Source organism: Mustela putorius, unplaced genomic scaffold, assembly GCF_011764305.1.
Source record: "Mustela putorius furo isolate JIRA1106 unplaced genomic scaffold, ASM1176430v1.1 tig00003870_pilon_pilon_pilon, whole genome shotgun sequence".
Taxonomy (NCBI): Eukaryota; Metazoa; Chordata; class Mammalia; order Carnivora; family Mustelidae; genus Mustela; species Mustela putorius.
Window position 1 is genome coordinate 2,319,421 of NW_025422022.1, and position 24,741 is coordinate 2,344,161.

Here is a 24,741-nt window from a genome sequence, read left to right on the forward strand (position 1 = left end):
AGCACTGGGTGATGTATAGAATTGTTGAATTATTATATTGTACACCTGAAACTAATATAACAATGTATGTTAATTATGGTTCAATTAAAAAAAGAAAAAAATTGAATCTATAACTTATAGCTTTCCAACAAGAATGCCCCAGGACCAGATGGTTTTACAAGCAAATACATACAGATAGTAAAGGAAGAAATAATTGCCTTCACACATAAACTAAAAATTGAAAGAGGAAATATATACCAATTCCTCCTATGAGACATGTACAACTTGATATCAAAACCCACAAGAACATAAGAAAGGAAAATTTTAGGCCAAACCTTTCTCATAAATGTAGATTCAAAATCCTAAACACATTATTAGCATAACAAATTGAGCAAATTATAAAAAGGATAATGTGTCAAAACCAAATGTAGCTTATTCCAGAAAAGGAAAACTGATTTAAAATTAAAAATAATATGTCAACATCTTTACAAAATTAAGGAATAAAATCTTATGATCAATTCAATAGATGACAAAATTCAATATCCATTCATGATTTTTTTTTTTAAGATTTTATTTATTTATTTGACAGAGATCACGAGTAGGCAGAGAGGCAGGCAGAGAGAGAGAGGAGGAAGCAGGCTCCTGCTGAGCAGACAGCCCGATGCGGGACTCGATCCCAGGACCCCGAGATCATGACCTGAGCCGAAGGCAGCGGCTTAACCCACTGAGCCACCCAGGCGCCCTCCATTCATGATTTAATGAAACTTTTTGAAAATTAGTATTAGAAAGGAACTTCTTTAATTTGATTAAATATGAATACAAAATCACCTTAGCAGTCATCATTTCTAATGATAAAAACTTCCCATTTGTAATAAAAATTAGGAAAAAACATCCACGATCACCATTTCTATTTAATGTTGCATTGGTGATAAAGGTGGGCATGCTGAATATGTGTTTGGCATCAGCAAAGCACTCATGAGAAATTTATCTTGAAATAATTTTATATCATTAAAAAGAATATCAAAATTAATGCAATTATGTAAAAGCTCCCTCACGACTCTAGCCCAACCACTTGTTCTTCATAGTGCTGTGCTTTTTAAAAATACTAATTAGATTATTGCTTAAGACACCAAGAACATTGTCATGACCAACAAAAGTCACCTGCCTCTTAATAATATTTTATGTCCTTCCTCCTCTTCTCTGCATTCCAGTCCCACCAGCTTTCTTCAGATTCTCAAAGACAGGCTCCTTATACATCTGGGCCCTTCCAAAGGCTCTTATCCCAGGCTGGGACCATCTCTACCATTCTCTTAACTGGTTCTTTGTTCAGAATTTACCTCACTAGTTTAGGTATAACCTAATCAAAACCCAAAGATACCACAGTAGCAATCAGCACATTAGTACCACATCTTGCTTTCTAAGATGATTCTTTAGTAAAAGGAACCAGAACTACTTGGAGAAATGGCTATTTTAGAACTGAGGCAGAAAATATACACAATGAGTGTGGAGCATCTAATAATGTCAGAAAGTAAGGAATTGGTCACGTACACATATTTACACACTCCAGCCATGATTAGGGTTCAGGAGCCAACTGAAAGCGCTCCTACTGGCCAAAGTTAGACCAATTAAAGTAACACAAGAAATAGAGAAGTATGATTTGTAATCCTAATTATAAAATAAATTTCCATGAGTCCATATTAATAGAAGTGATTAAATATTAACAAATTGACAAGTCTCCTCGACAGAATTCCAAGTAATTTTTGTAGATACTCTGCCCTCAAAGACGTGGAAAAGGATAGCTCCTCATTACTTAATGTGGGTTTTCCATTATAACTCCCTCCCAAACAGTAAAGAGTAGAAAGGGGGTGGGGAGAAAGCAACTCTATAGTGGAGAAACCTGCCAACCACTACTTTAGCCAGGCAAAGAAGGTCAACGTCAACAGTGATAAGTCATGTTGATAGTACATACCTTTGATCTGATGTGATGAGGAAGGCATTTTACTTCCATGGTCTTCCTCTCAAAACATCTAATCCCAGTCAAGGAAAAAATCAGACAAACCCAGTTGATGGTCCCTCTAGAAAATATTCAATCAGTACATGTCAAAGTCATCAAAAACAAGGAAAATCTGAGAAACCTAAGGAGATATAATCACTAAATGTAAAAGTGTGTCCTGAATGAGATCCTGGAACAGAAAACAGACATCAGGTAAAAAATATGGAAATCTGAATAAAGTAAGGACTTTAGCTGATAGTAACATATCAGTATTGTCCTCATGAATTGTGATAAAGGTATCATACTAATGTAAGATATTAATAGCAGTGGAAACAGTGTGGAATGTATGGGAAATTTCTATGCTACCTTTGCAATTTTTCTATAAATCTAAATCACTTATTTAAAAAAGTTTACAAAAATAACAATGAAATAAACTCAAAATACTGAATGGAATATAGTATACTCTGTACCTTCCATAAATTATTCAAAAGTCTACCAAGTATTGGCTAGAATATAGAAATATTATTCTTAAGCTGGGGAGTAGATAGATACACAGGCTTTTGCTGTATTCTCTTACATCATTTAGAAAGTTTATAAACACTTCATTTTTTTAAATGCTAAATTGTAAAGCAATTAAATGGAAGTTGAGATGTTGATTCTCCTATGATGGCTACTTAGATGCTTTTTTTTAAGGTATCAAATTATTTGACAAAAATTTTTCAGTGATCCTACTTGCTGGTATGCAATTATGTCTAGAGTACTGAAGGGGTGATGGACACTGTCTTTGGGGAAGCAGCAGAACAAACTCATTGCCAGTTCATATGTGTTCACAGCTCCTGAAATTTTTCTTGATTTATAATTGAGACTTTTTACCTGACAATTTAATGTCTGTCCATCCCAGTAGATTATTAGCTGCCTAAGAGAAGGAATGATTGTATTTTAGTTTGGTTAGCAAGGGGCCTGGCACGCAATAAGTGGTTGATAAATAGTTATTGGGTGAATGAATGACATCAACTTAATGGTTTAAAGCTCAGGCCCAAGAGTCACCTGGGCCTGAGTATAAATTTCAGTTTGTCCACTTACTAGGAATTAGGTCAATATTAGTGCCTATTCCCAGAAGTGTATCATGAACGGATGTGCTTGCTTAGGGTTCTTTGCAAATTAGCTATAATTTTCATTAGGTGCTTGTTAAATTAAAAAGTTTAACATTTGTAAAGTATTTATAACAGTTCCCAGCTTTCTTGTTTGTGTTTATTTTTTTTAAATGTAGCTGTTGACCAAATTAAACTGCATTCATTTTGCCCAGTCTGTTAGCAATAGTCTTTGGAAATCCGTTCATAGTTTTTGGAAAGAAGACACTTAAAATACATACTATAAATCCTCATTAGTTCAAAATACTTTACTCGAGAATATGTGATAATTCAGAAAGAAACCGGTCCAAACACCTTTGTTGTATTTATGGAGAAATAATTTGTACTACAAAAAAAGGATCATTAAACCACATAAGAAAATGGTTTTAGAGCACTTTGGCAATACCATTCATACATAATTAGCAATCCAACCATGCAGGGATTTTTCACTCATCTCCCAAACATTGGTTTTCAAAGTTTTCGATCTGGATGAAAATGTAAGAAACATTTTACATTATGAACTAGTATGTAATAATATGCATGGATATGTGTGTATGTGTATGCATGTGTTGTTATATATACATTATATGTATATGTATATATATAAATATGTGTGTATATATAATGGAAACAATAGTCACCCTAGTAGGGTAATGAATCCATTCTGATTCTTTTTCCAAGTCCATCCCATTCTATCCATTCCATTTTGTCTCATTTAAAAAAATGCTATTCAAGATCTCCTAAAACAATTTAAAGATCCACTAATGGTTTGAAATCTGTAGCTTGACAAAAACAGTAACAACAAAGAAACAAACAAAACTGTTCTAAACCACAGCTTCTCAAACTTTAGCGTGCATCAAAGTCACCTACACGGATTTCCAGGTGCCAGTAGGTGGGTAGAGAATTTGTACTTCTAACAAATGGAGAGTGAGTCTGTTGCTGCTGGTCTGGGGACCACTATTTGAAAACCTTTGTACTACACAATACTAGTGATTAAAAAAAAAAAAAAACAAGCACCAATATATGGTTCCATATGCTTGTGTGGTCCCAGCTTTACTTTCTAGTTCATTTTGAATCTCTTATCTCTGTTTTAGATTCAACCTCCACCTGTTCTGGTCCTGGTCTAATTCTGGGTTTTACTGATTTTGATGGGCCTGGTTGTTTCTATTTTCCTTGAGCTAGAATGTCTACACTCAGCTCCTCCAGCTCTCTCTTACTGATAATGTCTCTCTCTAGAAAAGGCCAGAAGGTAATGAGTTTACTGGGATGGTCTCACTTGAGTGACAAACATAATTATCCATCAAAATCATTCAAGGGACATTTATACTTGATGCTTTTTTGAAGAACCCAAAATGAATTAGTCACTGCTGTGGTAAAAAGTCAACCAGAATGTCATGCTAGTACCTCAAGGTTGTTTCGTCTCTATGACTTTTGGTTATTTTCTTTTTCCAGAGGGTGGGGTAATGTATAATGTAATAAATGAAAACTTTCTCAATCTTGATTGCTTCAATCAAAAAAAGGTGCAACAAATACATACTACAAGATTCTTTTGGCAGAATCATCATTAGCTAAATAGAAAAAGAAACAGCAATGGGGTGCCTGGGTGGCTCTGTTGGGTAAGCATCTGCATTTGGCTCTGGTCATGATCCCATAATACTGGGATCAAGCCCCTCCTTAGGCTCCCTGGCTCAGCGGGAGCCTGCTTCTCCTTCTCCCTCTGCCCCTCCACCTCGCTTGTGCTCTTTCTCTCTCCTCCCCAAATAAATAAATAAAATCTCAAATAAATAAAATCTTAAAAAAAAAAAAAAGGCACAGCAATTAAACCCTAAATCTAGTTGAGAAAGAAAATAACACTTAACTGTGAATTGATGAGGTTTGGGCAATGGTGGAACCTCAGCCTAAAAGGAAATTGATAGAATCAAATGTGAAGAAGTCTTGAGATTGATATCGCTAGGGCAGATTTTAAAGAAATGGTGGCATTGGGCCAGGAAACAGCAGTATGGCAGCTGGATTACATACCAAAGAGAGTAATACCTGGGACCCAGACTGATGCGGGAGGGAGCAGCTACCATTTGAAATGGGGACTTTGGGCTCTTTGGCCAAGGGAGGAAGCAGGAGCTAAAACCAGGAATCAGAGATTATTGATTGTCCAGAAAAGAAAAAGGGCGCTGCTATCCAATCTAAGTTTCAGGGGAAGGAAGAACTGGTTGGCTCCAAGATCAGTAAAGATCCTAGCATCTGAATTCATTTTATGACCGTTCTCCATGTTTCTCTCTTTTGCTTCTTAGGCTTGAAATTTCTTTCTTTTGAGTAGATGATTGAGATTGGAATTTCTCCATGTTTTGTCGACTGAATGTTCTATAATAAGAAGGGTATTTAATTTCTCTTTGTCTTCAGGGTGCACAAAAAACATAGGTCACTTCTTCATAAAAACCGCAGTTAAATTTGGGGTTTGAGAAGAGGTAGCCAAGATAGATTATGCTTTTGGGGTGCAAAGCAGCTCAGCAGCTTTTCACGTCCACCAACCTAACCTTTGGCTGAGAGTAGTAACTGCTAGATATGGGCTTCTTTTGTCTTTCCAGCCCCTTCCCCCACCCCATCTTGGGAACCTTGGAATTCAAATGTAGATGAAATGCAGATCCTTAGGAGAATGGAAGAAGTGACTGGTTGGCTGGTTGAATGGGAAAGGAGGAGACCCTCTAATTTGAGATTAGTCATTGTTGAGCTGAGATGGAAAATGGCTTCGACTCTGGAGGTGAAGAGTCTTCGGTTGAATGGCTCTGATAGTCTATTACAAATTGTTCAGATAAATTTGGAAAAGGAGTAAACTGGCTTGTGTTGGTCTCCACCACTGGCTCGAGTCAGGTAAGAGCTGAAGCTTATTGCTGGTAGATGTGTATTTTTAATCACATTGTGTACGTCATCTCAGTTGTTGACCACATCTATCATCCTTAAGATTTATATATTGTACTAGTACATACTATTGTGCTGCATGTATTTTTGGTACAATGCAGATATCTTCTTTGATGTGTTTTAGGGATGTGATTTCACTTTTATTCTCAATTCACTGAGAAAGTACTTTCACAGCACCCACACACGTGGTCATGGTAACTACTGTAAGATTTCACTATTTCATAAAGGGTGGTATAAATGCAAAGCCATTATATGATCTTGGACGTATTTACTTCTGTTATGAGCACTGATAAATGTTGATTATTTGAAAAAAGCGATAGAAGAAAGCAAAATTTGCCTAAAAGTAAGACAATTTAAACTAATTGAGGCAAAATATATACATAAGGAAATAGTATTCAGTAAAGTGGTGGGTGTTTTGTGTGGAGGGCAGATGAGAAGGAGCAAAGTGGACAGTTGAAAACTTGCTCAAGTTCTCAGTCACTGGTTTGGATATCTTACTACTGGTTCCCTTTGCCAATGTTATTAATTACGATGGAAAGCAACTATAATCGTTGGCGGAGAGAGGTGGCTGGAGCTGAGTTTTGGAGAATGGCTTACTCTCGCTTAGTTATGGAGACGATCTCTACCCAGTGGTTATTCTTTTAATATTGATGACTAATCGTAACAGCATAAATAATCCAGGTCACCGGGATTAAAGGTCCCTGTAAAGTGGCTTTTTGGAGTTACCTTTTTAAAATCTGTAATTCCCCTCCCCCTCTATTTCTCCACTTTGACGGGTCCCCTTAGCACTAGGGTTGTATGTATATGCTAAATGTACTAGCTCCATATCTGTGTATGGTTGTGTGGACTTCTTCCCTTTGCCTGGGTAACAGTTGTAGTATCGGAGACTTTAGCCGGAGCAACTTGTGAATGCTTAACAAACTTGGTTCTGGTGGTGGCAGTAATTAGGGTGGTGGCCCTGAGAAATTCGGATGTTTATATTTGTATCATACCATTGCATATGGGCTTATATGTGAGATGCATCTGTTCCTTTTGTATCGAGGATCCCTTTTTTATTTATATTTTCTTACACTTGTGTGATTTTTAACCATCTCCTCCAAGTATCTGGACACTTGGCGGTAGGTAGGTGAGCTAATTGCTTTGAGACATCACAGATTACACATGAAGTCCTAGTCCTTGCCTTCAGGGAGCTTACGACTTTCATTAATGAATTTGTGTGGCCAGAGAGACAATACTTGAATGCAGCAAATAATGGAAATGTTAAGGAGAGGAAGAGGAGCAAATATTTGGAAGAGAGAGAGAGAGAGAATTTGGGCCGTCAGGGAAAGGGTCAGAGTTTGAGAGCTCCTTACTAAGTAGAGGAGGTGGGCCATTAATTTTGTGATTCTGTTATCAAAGCATTTGATAATGGAAATTGGATGTGTGGGTGTCAGACTTTATTGTGAACACTGGAATTCCAACTCATTGAGTAAAAACTTATTTTGTATGTAGAGAATGGTGCCAGGGTTGGAGAGTAAAATTTTCAGATGAGATTTGGGAGAAGGTCATAGTCTAGATATTGGGGTGGGAGAGAAGAGAGGACAAAACAGTTAGAACACTAGTGCGCGGGGGGGGGGGGCACGCCTGAGGGCTTCAGGAGCCCCTGGAGAGGGAGTAACTGATTTTTTGCCCTGGAGGTCAGAAGGCTATGTTTTGAGGTGACGTCGGAGCTGGAGTTTTAGGTTGAAGGGAGCGTTCGGGGCCCACGGAATTGCTGGTAGAGGCTCTGGCGAGAAGAGAAGGGTGACTCGACTTCAAGTGACTTAAGGGCAAGCGCTGTGCTAGTTCCCGGGAGTGGGGAAGGCAGGAAACTCAGCGGAGTCTGTGAAAAGCCCGGTGGTTGTTAAACTGTATGTTTCGGGCCCAATCGAATTGGGCTTTAATTTAGAAAAGTGGTGGGAGGAGCGCGGTGAGTGGAAGGTCGGTTAGGAACCAGCGCTAGATAGAGCACCAGGAACGCAGTGTCCGCAGAGGACCCTTTGGTGAAAATGTAGGCTCTGGAGGTGGCTTCCAGGTGTAGGGAGGAAAGAATGTGAAACGGTGTCCCTGTAGTGTCCCGTGGAGAAGTTCGGGAGGACGGTTTGGTGTTGCCGGCTCTTTGAGGGAGTCAGGCCAGGAAGCCCCTTCCTCATTCCGCACGACAGGGAAACGACCGGTCGCGTGGCAGGTGTGCCCCGGGAGCTAGCCATGCGGACAGTCCCCACTTGCCCATCTCCCCTACTAAGTGGAGGAAGGGCCAGCCCTTCGCTGTTCTGACCCGAGGGCCTGTCTTTTTAGTTGTCCACATCGTTCTCCCTCCCGCCCCCCGCCCCAAGGAGAACCACCACTGACAGCTTCGTTCCATTAGAACCCAGATCTCCCGGAGCCCAGATTCTGGCCCCTCCTCCCAGCTCCTCGGACGCTCCAAGAGGAACAGGGAGGCCTGGCGTGGGGGAAGCTGCGGGCAGAGTGGAGGCAGCCGCGCCCTCGCGCCGCCCTCGACTGCGGCGGGCTCCCGCCCCCGGCTCCCACCCCCGGCCTGCAGCCCAGCGAGCCTGCCCCGAGCGCTCCGGGCCACCCGGCGGGGCGGGTCGTTCGGGCTCCGGGTCTTGGCGGCTGCCGCGGGGGAGGCGGGCACGTGTTAGGGCGGGGAGGGGGGGTTCCACCTGGCCACGCTGCCCGCCCTCTGCGGGCTGGCCTGGCCCGGGACGGGCGTCCTCGGCGGGCACGCACGGAGGCGGGAGTTCATCGATCCCCCTGAGGGAGGCCGCGCATTTGGCAGCTCGGCCGCTGCCGTCGGGGCGGTGGGCTTCGACGCGGGCAGCTCGCTCCCACGGCCCCCTGCCCAACTTCGAGCCCGCCAGTCCCTGCCCCAGTGGGCACCGCCGCCGTCCGCCTCGACCTTCGAGGCGACCCCCAGTCCCGCCCGTCCCGGATCCCGGCACCCACGTCCACGCGGGCAGACTGGCAGCGCGGCCGCCGGGTCCGACCCCCGGGAGGGGACTTGCTTAAGTCGGGGCTCCGCCCACCGCTCCCGTGGCCCCGCCCATGCCTCGCCTCTGCCCCGCCCACCTCCCCTGGCTCCTCCCCTTCCTGCCGGCTAGCTCTCGGCGGCCGCCCGCCCGCCTCGGCCCGGAGCGGAGCCCACTGCTCCCCTCGGCCGCCCCGCCCCGCCTGCCTCCCCGCCCCTCCCGCGCGGGCGGTCCGAAAACCCGGAGCGCGGGAGCGCGGCTCCGCCGGGCCCGGGCGGCCGCACTGGGCATGCTCAGTAGCCGGGGCAGGTTTTTTGGTCGCAAGTAGGAAGCTTTTTGCACTACACCGGAGAGGGGGAGCCACGGAGCCAGCCGCGCTGCCGTGCACCGCCGCCGCGCCCGCCCCAGCCCGGCCCGGCCCCGCGGCGGGGCGCGATGAGCCCGAGCCCGAGCCGGCCCGCCGGGGAGTGAGCGCGGGGCGCGGAGGGCGCGTTGCGCAGCTGCTCCTGCGCACAACCCCGCCGCCGCCGCCGCCGGCCCGCACTGGCAGTGAGTGTGAGAGGCTCGTCCGTGCTGAGCTCCTGGCGCCGGGAGCGGGAGCGGGAGCAGGAAGCGCAGGCCACGCAGGGACCCAACTGAAACAAAGTGTCGGCCGCCCGGCGGCGGCGGCGCCTCGCCCCGACCCTGCCCCTCCCGCCCGCCCGCAACTCCGCCGCCCACCATGGCTTCCGAGGAGCTGTACGAGGTACCTCCCCTCCCCCTCCCGGACCCTCGGGCCGCCCCCGCCCGCCGCCCCGCGCCGCCCTTCCCCGGCCCCGGCCCCGGCCCGGCGGCGTCCAGCCCGACGGCCCGGCTCCTCCGCGGGCGCCCGCCTCGCCCCCTCCCCCTCCGCGGCCGCAGTTTGCTGGACGGGAAATGTGTGCGAGGGGAGCCGGAGCCACGCTGCTCCGAGGGGCCCGGCGGGCGGTGGGGGGGGGGTGCTCCCCGGAGTTGTCGGGCGCCTGGGGGGGCTCCGGTCGTGGGGAAGTAGCGCTGACACCAGTGACTTGCTCAGACTGAGCTCAAAGTGTTCTTGGCGAGGGCAATGGGTGTGAAGCCCCTGTTACCGCTTGGCGGGGTCTGTAGGCGGTGCGGGGGTGTTTTTCCTGTCCATTTAATAAAGCATTTTGGAGAGGGTTTTACCTCCGGTTTGGGGAGTCCGGGGCTGAGAGGAAGAGTGCAACTGTCTGGACTCTGTCCCTAGTCAAAGCGATGCAAAATAACGCACCGAAAATGCTAAACGTTGACCACATGCTTTAATTAGGTTAGCATTGTGGCCAGAGCCAGGAAATTTAAATTTAACGCTGATACACCGTCATTCATTTGCGCCGCAGCGTTGCAAGTAAGAAAGGGCACAATCAGAGCTATAAGTTACGAACGATGGGTTTGCCAGCTTCAACTTCGAGTTTTGGAGTTCTCTGTTTGGATCTTTAGACATATTTTTGTATGCCTCGGTGTAACTTCTTGACGTATTTCAAAGTAGACTTCCTTGGGAGTACAGAAGCTTGGAAGGCTTTCGGTTCTTTTGGATACATGATTTTCTGTTTATATATGTTTATATATATGTATATTTATAAATACAATCTTCGGAAGAAACTTAAACTTCGGGATACTCTCTGGATTCACCTTTTTGATGCGTTTAGGGACCTGGGTGTTTAGGGGCTTAAGTAAGCGTCTGTAACCAGTAGAGCCCCATGGCCCTTGTCAGCCCCTGGTAAGTACCAGGTGAACCCTCTGAGGTGTCATTATTGCAATTGGCATAGAATGGCACTCTCTTTTCGACAGTGATAGCCTTCTAGCAACTTTTTGTTGCTTTTTAAAAGCAAGTGTTTGCAGAGATTCTAGGGAGGAGGCTGGCTTTTGTAAGAATAATGGTAAAATTGTTGCCTACCCTTGCATTGTATGTGGTCAGTGTACCTTGGCTGGCACTGAAAACGTTCTATTCTTTTCAGCCATTTCACCCATTAGCTGCACCCAAGTTTATTTAAGACACTATCTTGGGTATTTTGGATATGTAAATGGGAAACAGATTTTGTCTTCAAGAAGTTTCCCTTCTAGGAGGGAAGGTGATGTGCCTGAGAAAGGTCCAGAAGCAAAGCCTAAGATAAATGCAGGTCTTTTAGGCTGATAAACAGTTGGGAAAATACAGATGAGGGATTTTGGTTTCTGCATTAGATTATTCTTTGCTAGTTTAGGTTTGACTCTTCACTCTGTTAATTTTTGTGGTTATAAATACATGCTCACTTAGGTCATTCCATTAGTGTTTGGGTGAGGGTAGCACCTTATACATAAGTTGTATCTTATGTGTCTAAAAGTGTTCCTGAAGACAGTAGGTTTACTGCCAGTGCTTTATGAACTAAATTTAGTTCTTTCTTTTTTCTTCTTTTAGATTTGGTTTAGATTTAGGTTTAGGTTTTCCAGTCACTACTTCCTGGCAGAATTTCATGTATAAGTCACATGTTCAAAATTAGTGGTCATTCAGCATGTTCATCAAATGTCTACTCTAGGGTGATTCCCTAGGGAGGCAAAAAGTATGAGGATGGTTCATGTCCTCGACATTTATTGGGGAAGAACTAAGTACATCACAAAGAAATGCTATTCTGTCACGATTGACCTTCTACTAATTTTGGGTTTTGTGTTAGTTTTGAAATAAATTAGAGAAGTATAGTTGAAATGATAGTAAATAATGTGATAGTATCCTTCAGGATAAGTTCTCTAATTTAGTCTTTACATGTAGGCAACGCTGACTCTATGACTATATTATGATTGAAAGTTCTGCGTAGTGGTTGAGAGCCTGCATTTGGAGTCAGAAAACCTAGTTGTTGAATTCCAACCCTGTGACTTTGGGAAAATTACCTTGAAAGTTCAGTTTCCTCATCTGCAAAATTGGGATCAATGCTTACCTCACAGAATAGTGAAGTTTAGATGAAAAAAAAAATGTAACTCATACCCCACAATTCCCATCGTAAGTGGTGGTTATTGTCATATTTTAACTGATCTAACATGTCTCCCTGAGGCCTGGTTGTGTTTCTAAGAATAGAGAAAATTATATTGTTTTAATTGAGACAATATTACTTGTGAGGCTGAAATGATATGCAATCGTAAATAAACACTATAGCCTAACAGGCTATTTGACAAGATTTGGGAGGACATTAAGGTACCTAAGTAATAAGGTTATGGACATTAGTTGCTTTGTTTTGTTTGGTTCTACGTAAATCAGAACAGAAGTTTCATTTTTGGCCTCAAACTCTATAATTCTGTAGGGATGTATTGACAAAGGAGGAAGTTCAAAGTCTTGCTTCTTGATATAACCTGGTATGGTAAGAGCACAGGTTTGCTGTAGCTGTGTGAACCTGGGTGAATTATCTGATTGCTAAGCCTCTATTTTGTCACCTAAAAGAAATGAGATTTCCAAATCTCACAAAACAAACTGAGGGTTGCTGGGCGTGGGGGGAGGGAGAGGGTGGTTGGGTTATGGACATTGGAGAGGGTATGTGCTATGGTGAGTGCTGTGAAGTGTGTAAATCTGGCGATTCACAGACCTGTACCCCTAGGGCTAATAATAATTACATGTCAATAAAAATTTTAAAAAAAATTTAAAAGAAATGATATCTCCAGCACTTAGCATGGTGCCTACTATGTGGTAATAGGTCCTCAGTAATTTTTTTTTAATTTACTTGACAGATAGGCAGAGAGGCAGGCAGAGAGAGAGGAAGGGAAGCAGGCTCCCGGCCGAGCAGAGAGCCCAATGAGGGGCTTGATCCCAGGATGCTGGGATCATGACCTGAGCTGAAGGCAAAGGCTTTAACCCACTGAGCCACCCAGGCACTCCAAATATTTAAAGTGGTTATTGTAACTTTGTGAATAAAAAATAAGGGAACAAGATAGGGTGGAGCATCCGCCTTATAAAATTGGAAGAGCATCTGTTGAAGACAGAATGGATTTACTCCCTGTATCTCTAGCTGCTAGGGTTAGGAAAGACAGATTTTTTACTTCTGCTGAGTACTTCATAACTTTCAAAAAAAGATAAGTGTCCTGTAGATCGGGGGTCCAGACTTTATGGGAAGGACCAGGCAGTTCATATTTTAGACCCTGCAGACCATGCAGTCTTTGTTGTGACTACTCAGCTCTGCTGTTGTGAGGCAAAAGTAACCATAGATAGTGCCTAAACGAATGAGTGCCATTTTCCAATAAGACTGTTATGGACAGTAAAATATGAATTTTATGTAATTTTCACGTCATAAAATCCTGTTGTTCCTTGTCCCCTCCAATCACTTAAAAAATGTAAAAATCATTCTTAGCCCGTGGGTTCCACAAAATCCACGGGCTGGATTTTGTTTCCTTACCTCTGCTTTAGATGACCAGCTACTCAGGAACTAAGGTTGAGGCATATGGAAGTGGAGTGTGAAATAATTAAAGTCCTTCCAGCTCCAATCCCAGCTCTGGACTGGGTTCCACTCTTTTCTGCTGTATAATGAAGGAAATAGCTATGTGTCTTCAGAGATTCTCTTTCCTGAACTTCCTCTTCAGTAAGATATGAAGCTTATATGACCTTAGCATGTAAAAGGAGTTTCCAGTTGATAAAGTACTATACCCAAGTGTTAAATGATTATATTATTTTGGGAAACATCTTTATATTCTTCCATTCTGGTTTTTTTTTTTTAAGATTTTATTTATTTATTTGAGAGAGATTGTGTGCGCACAAGCAGGGAGGAGAAGCAGAGGGAGAGGCAACTGTCCACTGAGCAGAGAGCCCGATGTGGGACTCTATCCCAGGACCTTGAAATCATGACCTGATCTAAAGGCAGATGCTTAACTGACTGAGCCACCCATCATCACATCTTTTTCCATTATTAATTAAAGAAAGAAAAAAACCTACCCAACTCTCAAACCCTCAAACCAAACCTGTTTTCGTTTGATATTTGGGGTTTCAAAGTATCAAGTAAATTGATTATATCACCAAAGAACATGGTAGATCAGGAGGACGTTATCTTCTGGTCAGGTTACCACCATAAGACTTCATTCATGTGGGACTGAATAAGGAATGCACACTTTAGTAGAATGGAGATACATTCTCCTCATATGTATATCTTAATAATTCTTTTTTTCTCGATGGATGTGGGGTTTTTCCCTTGAGAACTATTATAATAGCTAATTTAAATTTTAGTAAAATCTCAGTGATCTAGTCGCGGCCTTCTGGGAAATTATCTAACACATGCATATTCCTGTCTACCAAAAATGGAAGTAAGTTTTAAAGCATGAAATTGTATCTGGCTTATAAAAAAAAGTCTTAATATTGGTTAGTTTGGAAGGATAATCAGGATTTGGGGGAAAGGTAAGTCTTTTGAATTTGTCTTATTGCTTTGGGATATCATTGCTCTGTCTTCTATGTACCACACAAAACTTGTGTATATTGACCAAAAGCACAGTTATAAATTAAATCTTCTTGTGTAATTGCAATGAAATTCACAGAGATCAAGAGACTTTCCATGGATGTTGGTCAAGATAAACCCGCATCTGTTGTATGTGTCATGGCTCTGGAAATATTGACCAACATAAAAAAAAGAAAAGAGAGTTGTTTGACTTCTGGCAGTAAAGTCAAATTTGTATTTTGAAAATTAATATCTTGAATGTGAATTGCTGAGAATATTATTTATTTGCCTAAACAATAGCATGGAGACATCCTATTCCTGCATACTAGAATGTTTGTCTTTCTATAATATCTAAAAATCATTAAATTTTTCTCCATGCTAATGATTTTTAATCATCAAAGATATTTTCATGATGTATAGGAAATACTTTATTTGCAGTATTCTGATTCACAGTTTTGAATATCTGTGATGCACAAAGCCAATATGAGTCCAATTTTTGTGAGTAAGCGCTGTGTTTCTGGGTGCAACGGCATCATCTGGGGTCCTTTTAAAATACAGATTCTTGGGCCCAAACTGTGAGAGTGTAGTTTTCAATGTTTGAATGGAAGACCAGAATCTATGTTTCCAAAAAGCTTCTTTATGGAATGCAAGTGGATGTAGGAGCCTTTGGATTGCAGTGGTCTTTGTTTTCTGACACTGAGGCTACACTCCATGTTGAGGTGGGGAGGGGTTAGGATCTGCCTTTGCAGAAGAACTCCAGGTGGACCAGACTAGTCCTTTTTTTTTTTTTTTTTTTTTAAAGATTTATTTATTTGACGGAGAGAAATCACAAGTAGACAGAGAGGCAGCCAGAGAGAGAGAGGGAGAGGGAAGCAGGCTCCCTGCTGAGCAGAGAGCCCAATGTGGGACTCGATCCCAGGACCCTGAGATCATGACCTGAGCCGAAGGCAGCGGCTTAATCCACTGAGCCACCCAGGCGCCCCCAGACTAGTCCTTTTTGCAGGCTCTTTGTTGCTGGCTGTTAACGGAGTCATTCCAGGAAGGGAGTATTAAAAACTCAAGGTAGCTAGCTAAGGATGCTTTCATGTCTATTTTGTGTCTTCATTGTATGACATACTTGTCCATCAGGTTGTAAGATTGACGCTTACACTCTTTAAAACTAGGAATTTGGTGGGCGCCTGGGTGGCTCAGTGGGTTAAGCCACTGCCTTCGGCTCGGGTCATGATCTCAGGGTCCTGGGATTGAGTCCCGCGTCGGGACTGAGCAGAGAGCCTGCTTCCCTTCCTCTCTCTCTGCCTGCCTCTCCATCTGCTTGTGATTTCTCTCTGTCAAATAAATAAATAAAATCTTAAGAAAAACAAAAACTAGGAATTTGGGGGGCACCTGGGTGGCTCCTTGGGTTAAAGCCTCTGCCTTCAGCTCAGGTCATGATCTCAGGGTCCTGGGATCAAGCCCCGCATCGGGCTCTCTGCTCCGCAAGCAAGGAGACTGCTTCTCCATCTCTTTCTGCCTGCCTCTCTGCCTACTGATCTCTATCAAACAAATAAAATCTTAAAAAAAAAAACTGGGAATTTTTTTGCTGATCATTATTTCCCAAAGTTCAAATATTGCAATTGTTGCACAGTTGTTGAATTACACCTTAATGAAAGCATGAATTATAGGAATGACTCTCCATTCGTGACCCTTTCCCTCCAGAAACCCCCTCTCCCCCAGAAATTATGCCCTGTGCTGTTCCTTTTACACTTAGTTCCTCCTTTGCATATGTGGTTTCAACTCTTGGATAGGAGAACTTCTAAGTTTACTGTTTCCCACACAAACTTAATTCTCTTTAGCCTTTTAAGCTGTGCAAGGCTTTGGGGGATCTGTGTTCTGTGGGGAGTCTGGGAAAAGTCTTTCCCATTTGTATGAAAATTTGTACAAGTCTGTATAAGAGTTTTTCTGAGGGAGAGGATCAGTAGCTTTCATCTGTTCCTCAAAGGGATCTGTGACCCAAAACAAGTATTAAAATTGTTCTTGAGATCTTTGAGCTAAGACTTGACTTTCACTGCCCTTCGTTGATTACTATGACGTTATTTTTGCCAAACTCAGCTTGACTTCAGCCAGAGTCCACAGAAGAATCGTATTAAAACTACACTGATTGGATTTGAAAGTTGTACACTATTTCTTTAAGTGGCTCTTCTCGAAATTATACATGCATGAAGTCCAAGGTCAATCCAAAGGGGAATGGGAGGTTAACAGGCTTCAAGTTATGGAATGAATGAGTCACAGGGCTGAAAGATACAGCATAGAGAATATAGTCAGTGGTATTGTAATGGGATTATATGGTGACAGATGGTAGCTGCACTTGGGGTGAGCATAGTATAATAAATACACTTGCCCAGTCACTATGTTGTATGCCTGAAACTAATGTCACATTGTATGTCAACTGTATTTCAGTTACAAAGAAAGTTAAGCAATATTTTAGTTTCATTTCTGACAGTATAAGGACTTCAGAATCCTTTAATTCTGATCCAGCTTCCCCAAACTTACTTATATGCTGTTATTTTCCAGTGTTGTTTATTGTCTGTGGGAAAAAACCTTATACAATAGGACATTATTATTGTATACAGAAAATATTTGTTTAGATTTACCCATATCTTGACCAGTTTCTTTGATCTTCAGAACTTCCTTCTGGAATTCCTTTCTTGGGTATACCTTTTAGAGAGTTCTTTAGTGAAGGGCTATTGGTGGAAATTTTTTTTTTTTTTCCCTCCCATTGTATGGACATGTCTCTGCCTTCATTTTAGGAAAATAGAATTTTTCAAGTGAAACCAGTTAATTGGTTAATTTCTTCAAGCATTTGAAGATACTTAATCTATTGTGTTCTGGCTTTCCCATTATGGTGGAAGAGGTTGTTGTCAGCTTAGGTGTAGTAATTCTACAGGAGATCTGTCTTCTGTCTCTGGTTGCTTTTGGGATCCTCTCTTTGACTTTGGTGTTCTCTAGTTTTATTATGGTATATCTCTGTTGAGACTTTCTATTAATAAGGTTTATAAATGTGCTTCTTTTGTCAGTCTTGCCTTGTTCTCAAAGTTGGTCCATTTTGTCATAAAATACTGCTATTCTTTTATACACTTCGAGAATTTCACCAAGTAATTATTTATAAGGTATTCTCATTTTCTCCTCCCTATCGAAGGGTAAGAATCCTCTCATTTCCATCTTCTCATTTTAGTTTTGTTTGTATTCTGGGTTTTTCCTTGGATCTGACTTCTAATTCACTGATGAACGTGCCCAATTTGCTATGTAACCCACCCATTGAGTTTTTAATCTCAACAGTTACATTTTTTTCTACATTTTATGGGGTTCCCTCCACCCCAAAACTGTAGCTTGTTGTCTTTCTTTACTTTTATGATTGAATCATTCTTTATGGTTGTTTTGGAGAGTTATGGGGGCATTTAGATACTTTCCTAGCTGCTTGCAAGCTCAGTAAAGCATTAAGAAATACACTTTATTGAAGATCTCGTTATTTTCTAGTAAGAATGCCCTTTTCATAAACTTCTTTGCTTTTTTGTCAGTATTGGAAGAAAACTTACTGATTTTGAATTTGTGGTGTCATAAATGGGGATAGAAGGTTAGAGCCAACACCTGAGAAGTTACCTAAAGATATTGAAAATGGAAATATAGTATAAACTAGATTTATACTATGGAACTGATCTGGAAAATGGTATAATAGTTATAAAACTAAGGCTTCTAAGCCAGAATGTTCAGCATTTTTTTCTGTCAGCCTTGATGTTTAAGCATATTTTCTCAAGCTTTTCTTTACCTGAGTTTGGCCTGTTCATGTAATCTGGGCTACTAAAGCCATAATTGTTGGCTTACTTTGTCCACACCTGCATAGTCCATCCATTTCTACCTTTGTGCTGCCATTTTCCCAATAGATGGATCACCCAGCTTGTTAGCTTCAGTGTCAGTCCTAATTTGGGACCTCATTAGAATTCACAATTAGTAGGAATCATCCCCTCCAAACTCTGTGAATACTTCACTGTTTCTTTTGCACTATTGATTACTAATTTGCACTTGAAGTATTACTTTCTCTAGGTATTAAATAATACCATGTATATCTTTTTTTCCCCCTGGAATGGTTGGGTATTTTTTTGGTTTGTTGCAGTGCTTAATCTGAGGATTTGAATGTGGTGAGCAGGCAAAAATGGCCAACTTTTAGTTGAAATACGAATATTACAGTGACTGGAGTTATGTTGTTGGAAATTATACCATATGTGTGTGAATTGTGCATTTAGGTATCTTGTTTGAAAAAAACCCTACATGGTGTTTTGGAGGAAAATTATTTCTAAAATAATTTGGAGGAAGATTGTATTCCTATAAAGAGCATTTGAAATGTTTGTCATAGTATGTTTGTCATAGCTGTTGGTGAAGAGTGTTGGGGGGATGTCTAAAAATACCCTCCAGTCAGAGAAGTTAACCACAATATATTTAGGGAATGCCTTTGCTTTTTGTCTTATTTTCATTTATAATGGGTTCTGCAATGTGAAGTTTTTAAGAGGTTGGTATTTTCCTAGTGTTCGTTGATAGAGTCCAGTGATGTTGATTGGAGATAATGAATATCTGTGGTTAAAATGTACCCATTTTTCATCAGTAGTATGTTTAGGATTTTAGGGCATCACAGAGTTGCATACAGAAGCATTTCCTATTTTAACATGTAACTAATTTGGGTGTCTCAGCTCTTTAGAATATGTGAGAACCTGGACCAAATAAAAAGTCTTCTTGGCTTGTAGAATGGGGTCACACCCCATATACATTGGACAGCTCTCGGTTTCTCTTCGAGACTGTTTTCCTTTATTTGGGGCATGATATGCCTGCACTTCACTGGCTTCCTTCTAATGTTAGGAACAGCTACATGGTAAGGGAAAGAGAGCTATCAAAGGCATGTGGGTTGACATTAATAAAATTGCTCTTGAGATGAGCTAGTGATGGCACCTCTGGGTCATGGAAGGTAGGGGCTCCTTAGCCCCACAGAGCATGTGAAAGGCATGCTTATGAAAAGAAAGCCATATCTTGAAAAGAGCTGTCAAAAATGATTTTTTTGAACAGGTTTTGGCACATAACTGACAAAATTCACTTTATGGTGTATTTTCCAAAGATTCCACCCAAGTATTCCTAACAGCAGAAGCAAGAGATCACGTAGCCTCCTGAAGAGCAGGAGGTGGAAGTTGGGGGATGAATGGCCTGCTGCAGTCCTGGCCTGGTTTTGAATTCTCATTTTACTTAAATCTTTGTGAAGTTAACAGCATATGCCATAGAAGATGTTTTGGTTTGAAATTAAATGTCTTTAAATGTATTTGCTGGTACATACTTCTCCATAAAGCCCCGGGTCAGGTTGGTGTTTTGGGAAGGTGAGTTAGTGTCTTCAGACATTCTCCATCTCCCACTGGGCTTGGGCATCAGTGAGGAGCAGGGGCTTACTGTCTGTCTTCTGTGATGACGCCAGGTCAAAGAATTGTTAGCTGATTTGGTGACCTGTAAATGAGAATACTTGAGTTATCAAAAAAAAATTTTTTTTAATCTCATTTCAGTAATTCTTACCACTGAGGTTTAAAGATACTCATTTCCCACCTCAAGTCGTCTTATTGCTTATTGTCCTGAACAGAGGCACTCGATGCTTTTACCTCGAGTCTATCTGCTGATTCTCTGCTTAAAATGACGATTGTGCTGTTCCTTGGGATCAGTCATAAGAGCATTTGTGGGGTCCCTGTTGGAATGGGGGCCTCTCTGGCTGAAGAACTCCTCCCTGCCCAGGGGCTAGGCTGGTACCCCCTTAGTAAACTTCCTGTCTTTCATCTCCTCTTTCTTTCTGAATGTTCGTGTCCTCATTTCCAGCTCTGGTGCCTTCAACATGGTTTTCATCCCTCTGCCGTGTCCCCTTTGGGTTGAGCCTTCATTTGTTTTGACTCTTAACTCCAGCCTCTGTACTTGCTTATCGCCTTGGTAAAGCTCTGGCCCGGCAAGTAGTAGTCTGGCTGCTCACTTTTTCTTATTTAGCTTTTCACGTGTGCAGTCCAGAGGGAAATCCTCTGCCCATCTCACCTCGGACACCCGAGGTGGGGGTTAGCCACCTCTCTAACTCTTGCCAAGCAAACAGGCCCCCTGCCTTAGTCCTCTAACTTCCCTCTTGTATGCAGATAAGCTTTTGAGCTTATTAAAGCAAGGGGTCCGTGATTATTACCATTTCTAGGGAGGGAGAGAGGTGTGTGTGGCAGAAGGTGTAAACTAGAATATGATTTGTAGTACTCTTCCCTCAGGGTGTCCACGTGACGAAAATTTTCTCAAATCATTTTATATGCCACCATTCAACACCACTAGCTTCAGCTCATAAATGAGCTTTTTGAGAACGTCTTGATTAAATTGATAGATACTTATCTAAAAATGTATTTCTGGGGGAGACGATCCTAAGTGGCTATAGGTTGGAACTGCATAAAAACGAAACTGCAGTGATTATGTAGAATGAGTTTAAAAGATTGTGGAATGAGGGGCGCCTGGCTGGCTCAGTCGGAGGTGTGTGCAACCCTTCATCTCCAGGGTTGTGAGTTCAAGCCCCATGTTGGGTGTAGAGATTACTTAAGTAAATAAATTCAGTATTTAAAATAAATGAAAGATTGGGAGCCTGGGTGGCTCAGTGGGTTAAGCCGCTGCCTTCAGCTCAGGTCATGATCTCAGGATCCTGGGATCGAGTCCCGCATCGGGCTCTCTGCTCAGCAGGGAGCCTGCTTCCTCCTCTCTCTCTCTCTACCTGCCTCTCTGCCTACTTGTGATCTCTCTCTCTGTCAAATAAATGAATAAAATCTTTAAAAAAAAAAAAAAAAAAATAAAATAAATGAAAGATTGTGGAATGAGATCTTGTCAAGATGTTGTGGGCCCATCTTGGCAGGAGGGAGTTAATGTGTTAAAATCAGACACGGTCATATTTCCCAGGAACCTGATCAAAACCAACAGAAAAGAGGCTGTGATCATGAGTGGGCAGGTCTACAGCAATGCTGCACCCCCACCTTTGTCAAAAGATGGCCTGGGAGAGGAAAAGACCAAAACCACGAAGTAGAGGATCAGGTGGAGAAAGGGCTGTTCTAAAATGCAAGACTCTGATATGCAGTAATCCCACTGGAAGGAAGGTTGAAACTTCAGAGTCCTTGTCTTGGATGATTTCTGTTGCAGTAGAGGGACATGCCTTAGAAGTTGGTAAGTTTTTAAAAAGGCCTTACATAGAGTGGAACAGGTCTCCCCTTGAGGAAGTGTGTTTCCTTAGAGCTTTAGAAGGAAACATTGATTGGAGCAAGTAAGGACATTCATGTGACCATGGCTTTGAGAACTTCGGTTTTCCCTTGGAGGCAATAGGCAGAAGATTGGAATACCCCATCATGTTCCTGAGCCCCTCACTCTCCTGAGTGACTGGGGTGGGAACTAAAAGTAGGTGGAAATTTCCATCCTTCATGTGCTTTTTCACCACTTCCACCACTCAGAAATGTGACCACGATTTTTCCAGAGTCCTTCTACCAAACGGGAGCTCCCTTTCTGTACCTACCTGTTAGGGCCACAGCTGACTATCTCCTCTGCTCCTTGGGAGGAGGGATTCCCTGTGTCCTTCACTGAATCAGGCAGAACTGCTTCCCATAATTCCCCAGGTGATGTGAGCTCAGCCAGAGCCCTTACCCTGTCACAGGGTTCTTTGTTTTTCAGTTGCGCTTCTCTCCTTAGCAGTATCCCTGGTTAGGGCAGTGATCCTGGGAGCAGAGCTGGCTGTGCTCACCATCCGTCCACCCTTGCACTTTATTGTCGGGCTAGCTCCTGTCTGGTTCTGTCCCCCCGCCAGGCATCTCTCTGAATCCCTGTGAAGGTGGTTCAAACTACAGTACCTACTACCTACAGAGAGTGTCTTAAGACCCAGGTGCAGTGATGTCTCAGCTTTGGGGCGGCGGGGGGGAGGGTGTATATCAGAAGCTCCTGTCCCTCAGCATGGTTGTAGGATCAATTAATGATTCAAGATTTGTTTCCAAATTAGTGTTTCTTTCTTTCATTATCGTTAGCTCTCTTGCATTTTTGGCCTTTACTAACTCTGGGTCAAGGGCAGTGAGACTGAGAGTTCCCGTCTTTACCACCTGCCCACTCTCAGTCCTTCTTCTCATCCAAACCCCTGTTGGAGAGCTCTGCCCTGCTGCACTCCATATAATATGGCATCGAACTATTCAGAAAAGTTTAGCTTCCTGTTCTTAGTGAAAAAGCCAAGTGAACATAGAATCCTTCAGTCTTTTTTTTTTTTTTTTTAAGATTTTATTTATTGAGAAAGAGCATGAGAGGGGAGAGGTTGACTCAGAGAGAGAAGCAGACTCCCCACTGAGTGGGGAGCCTGACGCTGGACTCAGTCCCAGGAGTCCGGTATCATGACCTGAGCCAAAGGGTCATTAAAGGCAGTCACTTAACCAACTGAGCTACCCAGGTGCCCCTCCTTCTGTCTCTCTAAAACAATCAACTTTCAGACTAAACTCAGCTACTCTTTACTTGCCCCTCCCCCCCATGTTTGAAAATGGATTTCTCACTCCTGCTATATACATCATTATCAATTTAGGACATGCCATCCAGCCAGGTTTTTGCTTATCTATCATATATAAAACATCAACAAAGACACAGAAGAGCAACAAATATAAAAAGATGTCTTCACCCTCCTCATCTATTTTGGAATTACGTTAGCAAAAACTAGTAAACATTCTTAAACGACTTGTGTTTGTTAAAAGTGGCATTCGAAAGAGTTCTTCAAGAGAGTTTATAAATGATACTCATGAAACCTTTTAAATAGGAAGATTGCGTACATTAAAAAAATCTTTTACTTAATAAATTTTAATGAGCCTTTAATAACATGACTCAGTGCTGTATTTAAGTATGCATAGGTGACCTTTCGCATTAGCATGCTATATGAAAATTTCTCCGAGTTCAGGAGGCATTGCCTCATGGGTTAGCATTTAAGTTGTTAGAGATGTTATTGTCTTATAAGACATACATCTGCACCTTAACCAAGAGTAACCCACTCATTTTCCTTGCTGTGAGGACTAAAGTTAAGGGTTTCTTAAACTCTTTGTAGTATAAGTTGACAGATGATGGTAGTTCCATTATAAAATGTAGACAGGATCCTAATCAATATTTTAATCTGCCTTTTCTTCCATGGTTACCATATTTGAGGTCAGTAAGCAGAATGTAAAGCAGATGTGACTAAAACAATGGTGTTTTCTGATGTAGTTTGTGGAAGCAGAACAGGAAAACTCAACTAATTACCTGTAATTTCAAAGGTAGCCAGTAGGTTTCCTGGGCTCAGCAGCTTGAAGATCTTCTGTATGGGCCTAAAAAATTAGGAGCTAATTATAGGATAGAAAGTGAATAAGCTTTGCATGAGATTAAACAAATTTGTGAGGAGAATGAACTTAATGCTCCATCCTGGATAGCGACTTTTGAGTGTCATCAAGATTTTAAGTTCAACGGGTATTTATAATGAAGCAGAAAATGTTGATGAAGACTGGAAAGATCAGAGATTCCATTTGCCCAATGTTTTTGTCCACAAAAAATAAGCAGGTGTTTGCTTTGGAAGAGAGTTTGAAAGTTTCTTCAAAGATGATGAATGTAAACAGTGATGATTTGACATTTCCTATGATAGTTATTATAAAAGAAAGAGAACAGCGTGAAGGGTTTGGAGAGTTCATTAAAGAAGACAGGTCCAACATAAACTTTAAAAGACTCATGCCCAGTGGCAAGCATTAACATTCCCAAGAAACAAGAAAGGAACAGTGTCAAATCAGAAAGTGATTTTTGTCACCAGTAGCACTGTTCATTGTATAACTGATTCTCATGAGGATCACGAGATGCCAAGGGAACAAACCTGAGGCCTGAGCGATGGGTTTATTAGGATGCTTCATACTGTCTGTGAACAGCCTTTTCTGATTTACAGCATGCCGTCGGTGTAAGTCAACTAGACTTACAGTCCTGAATTATGTTAGTTCATTTCAAGACTCATTTCTCCCTTAGGGAATAAAGAATTGGCGCCACAGAGGATATTCGAAAGACTGTGTCCGAGGGCAGTCCTAAACAGAAGGCTCTGGGAATGTTTTGTGTTAACTGCCTCTTTGAAATAAGAGTTTGGCCTCTTAAAGTCAGTCCTTGAACCAGCTGACAGCCGCTTGGCAGGACAGATCCTTTGAATGTCATTGTGTCAGAACTTACGTGGTCTCTTCACCTTAACTCATGGTTCCTGTGTGAAGGTCCTATGTATGCTTACCGAGAAAGGAAGAGGGAAG

At 42.3% G+C, this 24,741-nt stretch overlaps 1 protein-coding gene across 3 annotated transcripts in view; it reads left to right on the forward strand.

Moving 5' to 3' along the window:
- The window catches only part of CDYL (chromodomain Y like), a 250,499-nt gene that overhangs the window by 55,718 nt on the left and 170,040 nt on the right, over nt 1-24,741 (forward strand). Inside the window, exon 1 of one of the 3 annotated variants that reach the window (XM_045067029.1) lies at nt 9,314-9,750. The exons of the other annotated variants lie outside the window; for them this stretch is intronic. Coding sequence (XP_044922964.1) covers nt 9,727-9,750 — 24 coding nt within the window. The 5' untranslated portion in view covers nt 9,314-9,726. Of the gene's footprint in view, nt 1-9,313; nt 9,751-24,741 lie in introns of those variants that run through there. 3 annotated transcript variants of the gene reach the window in all.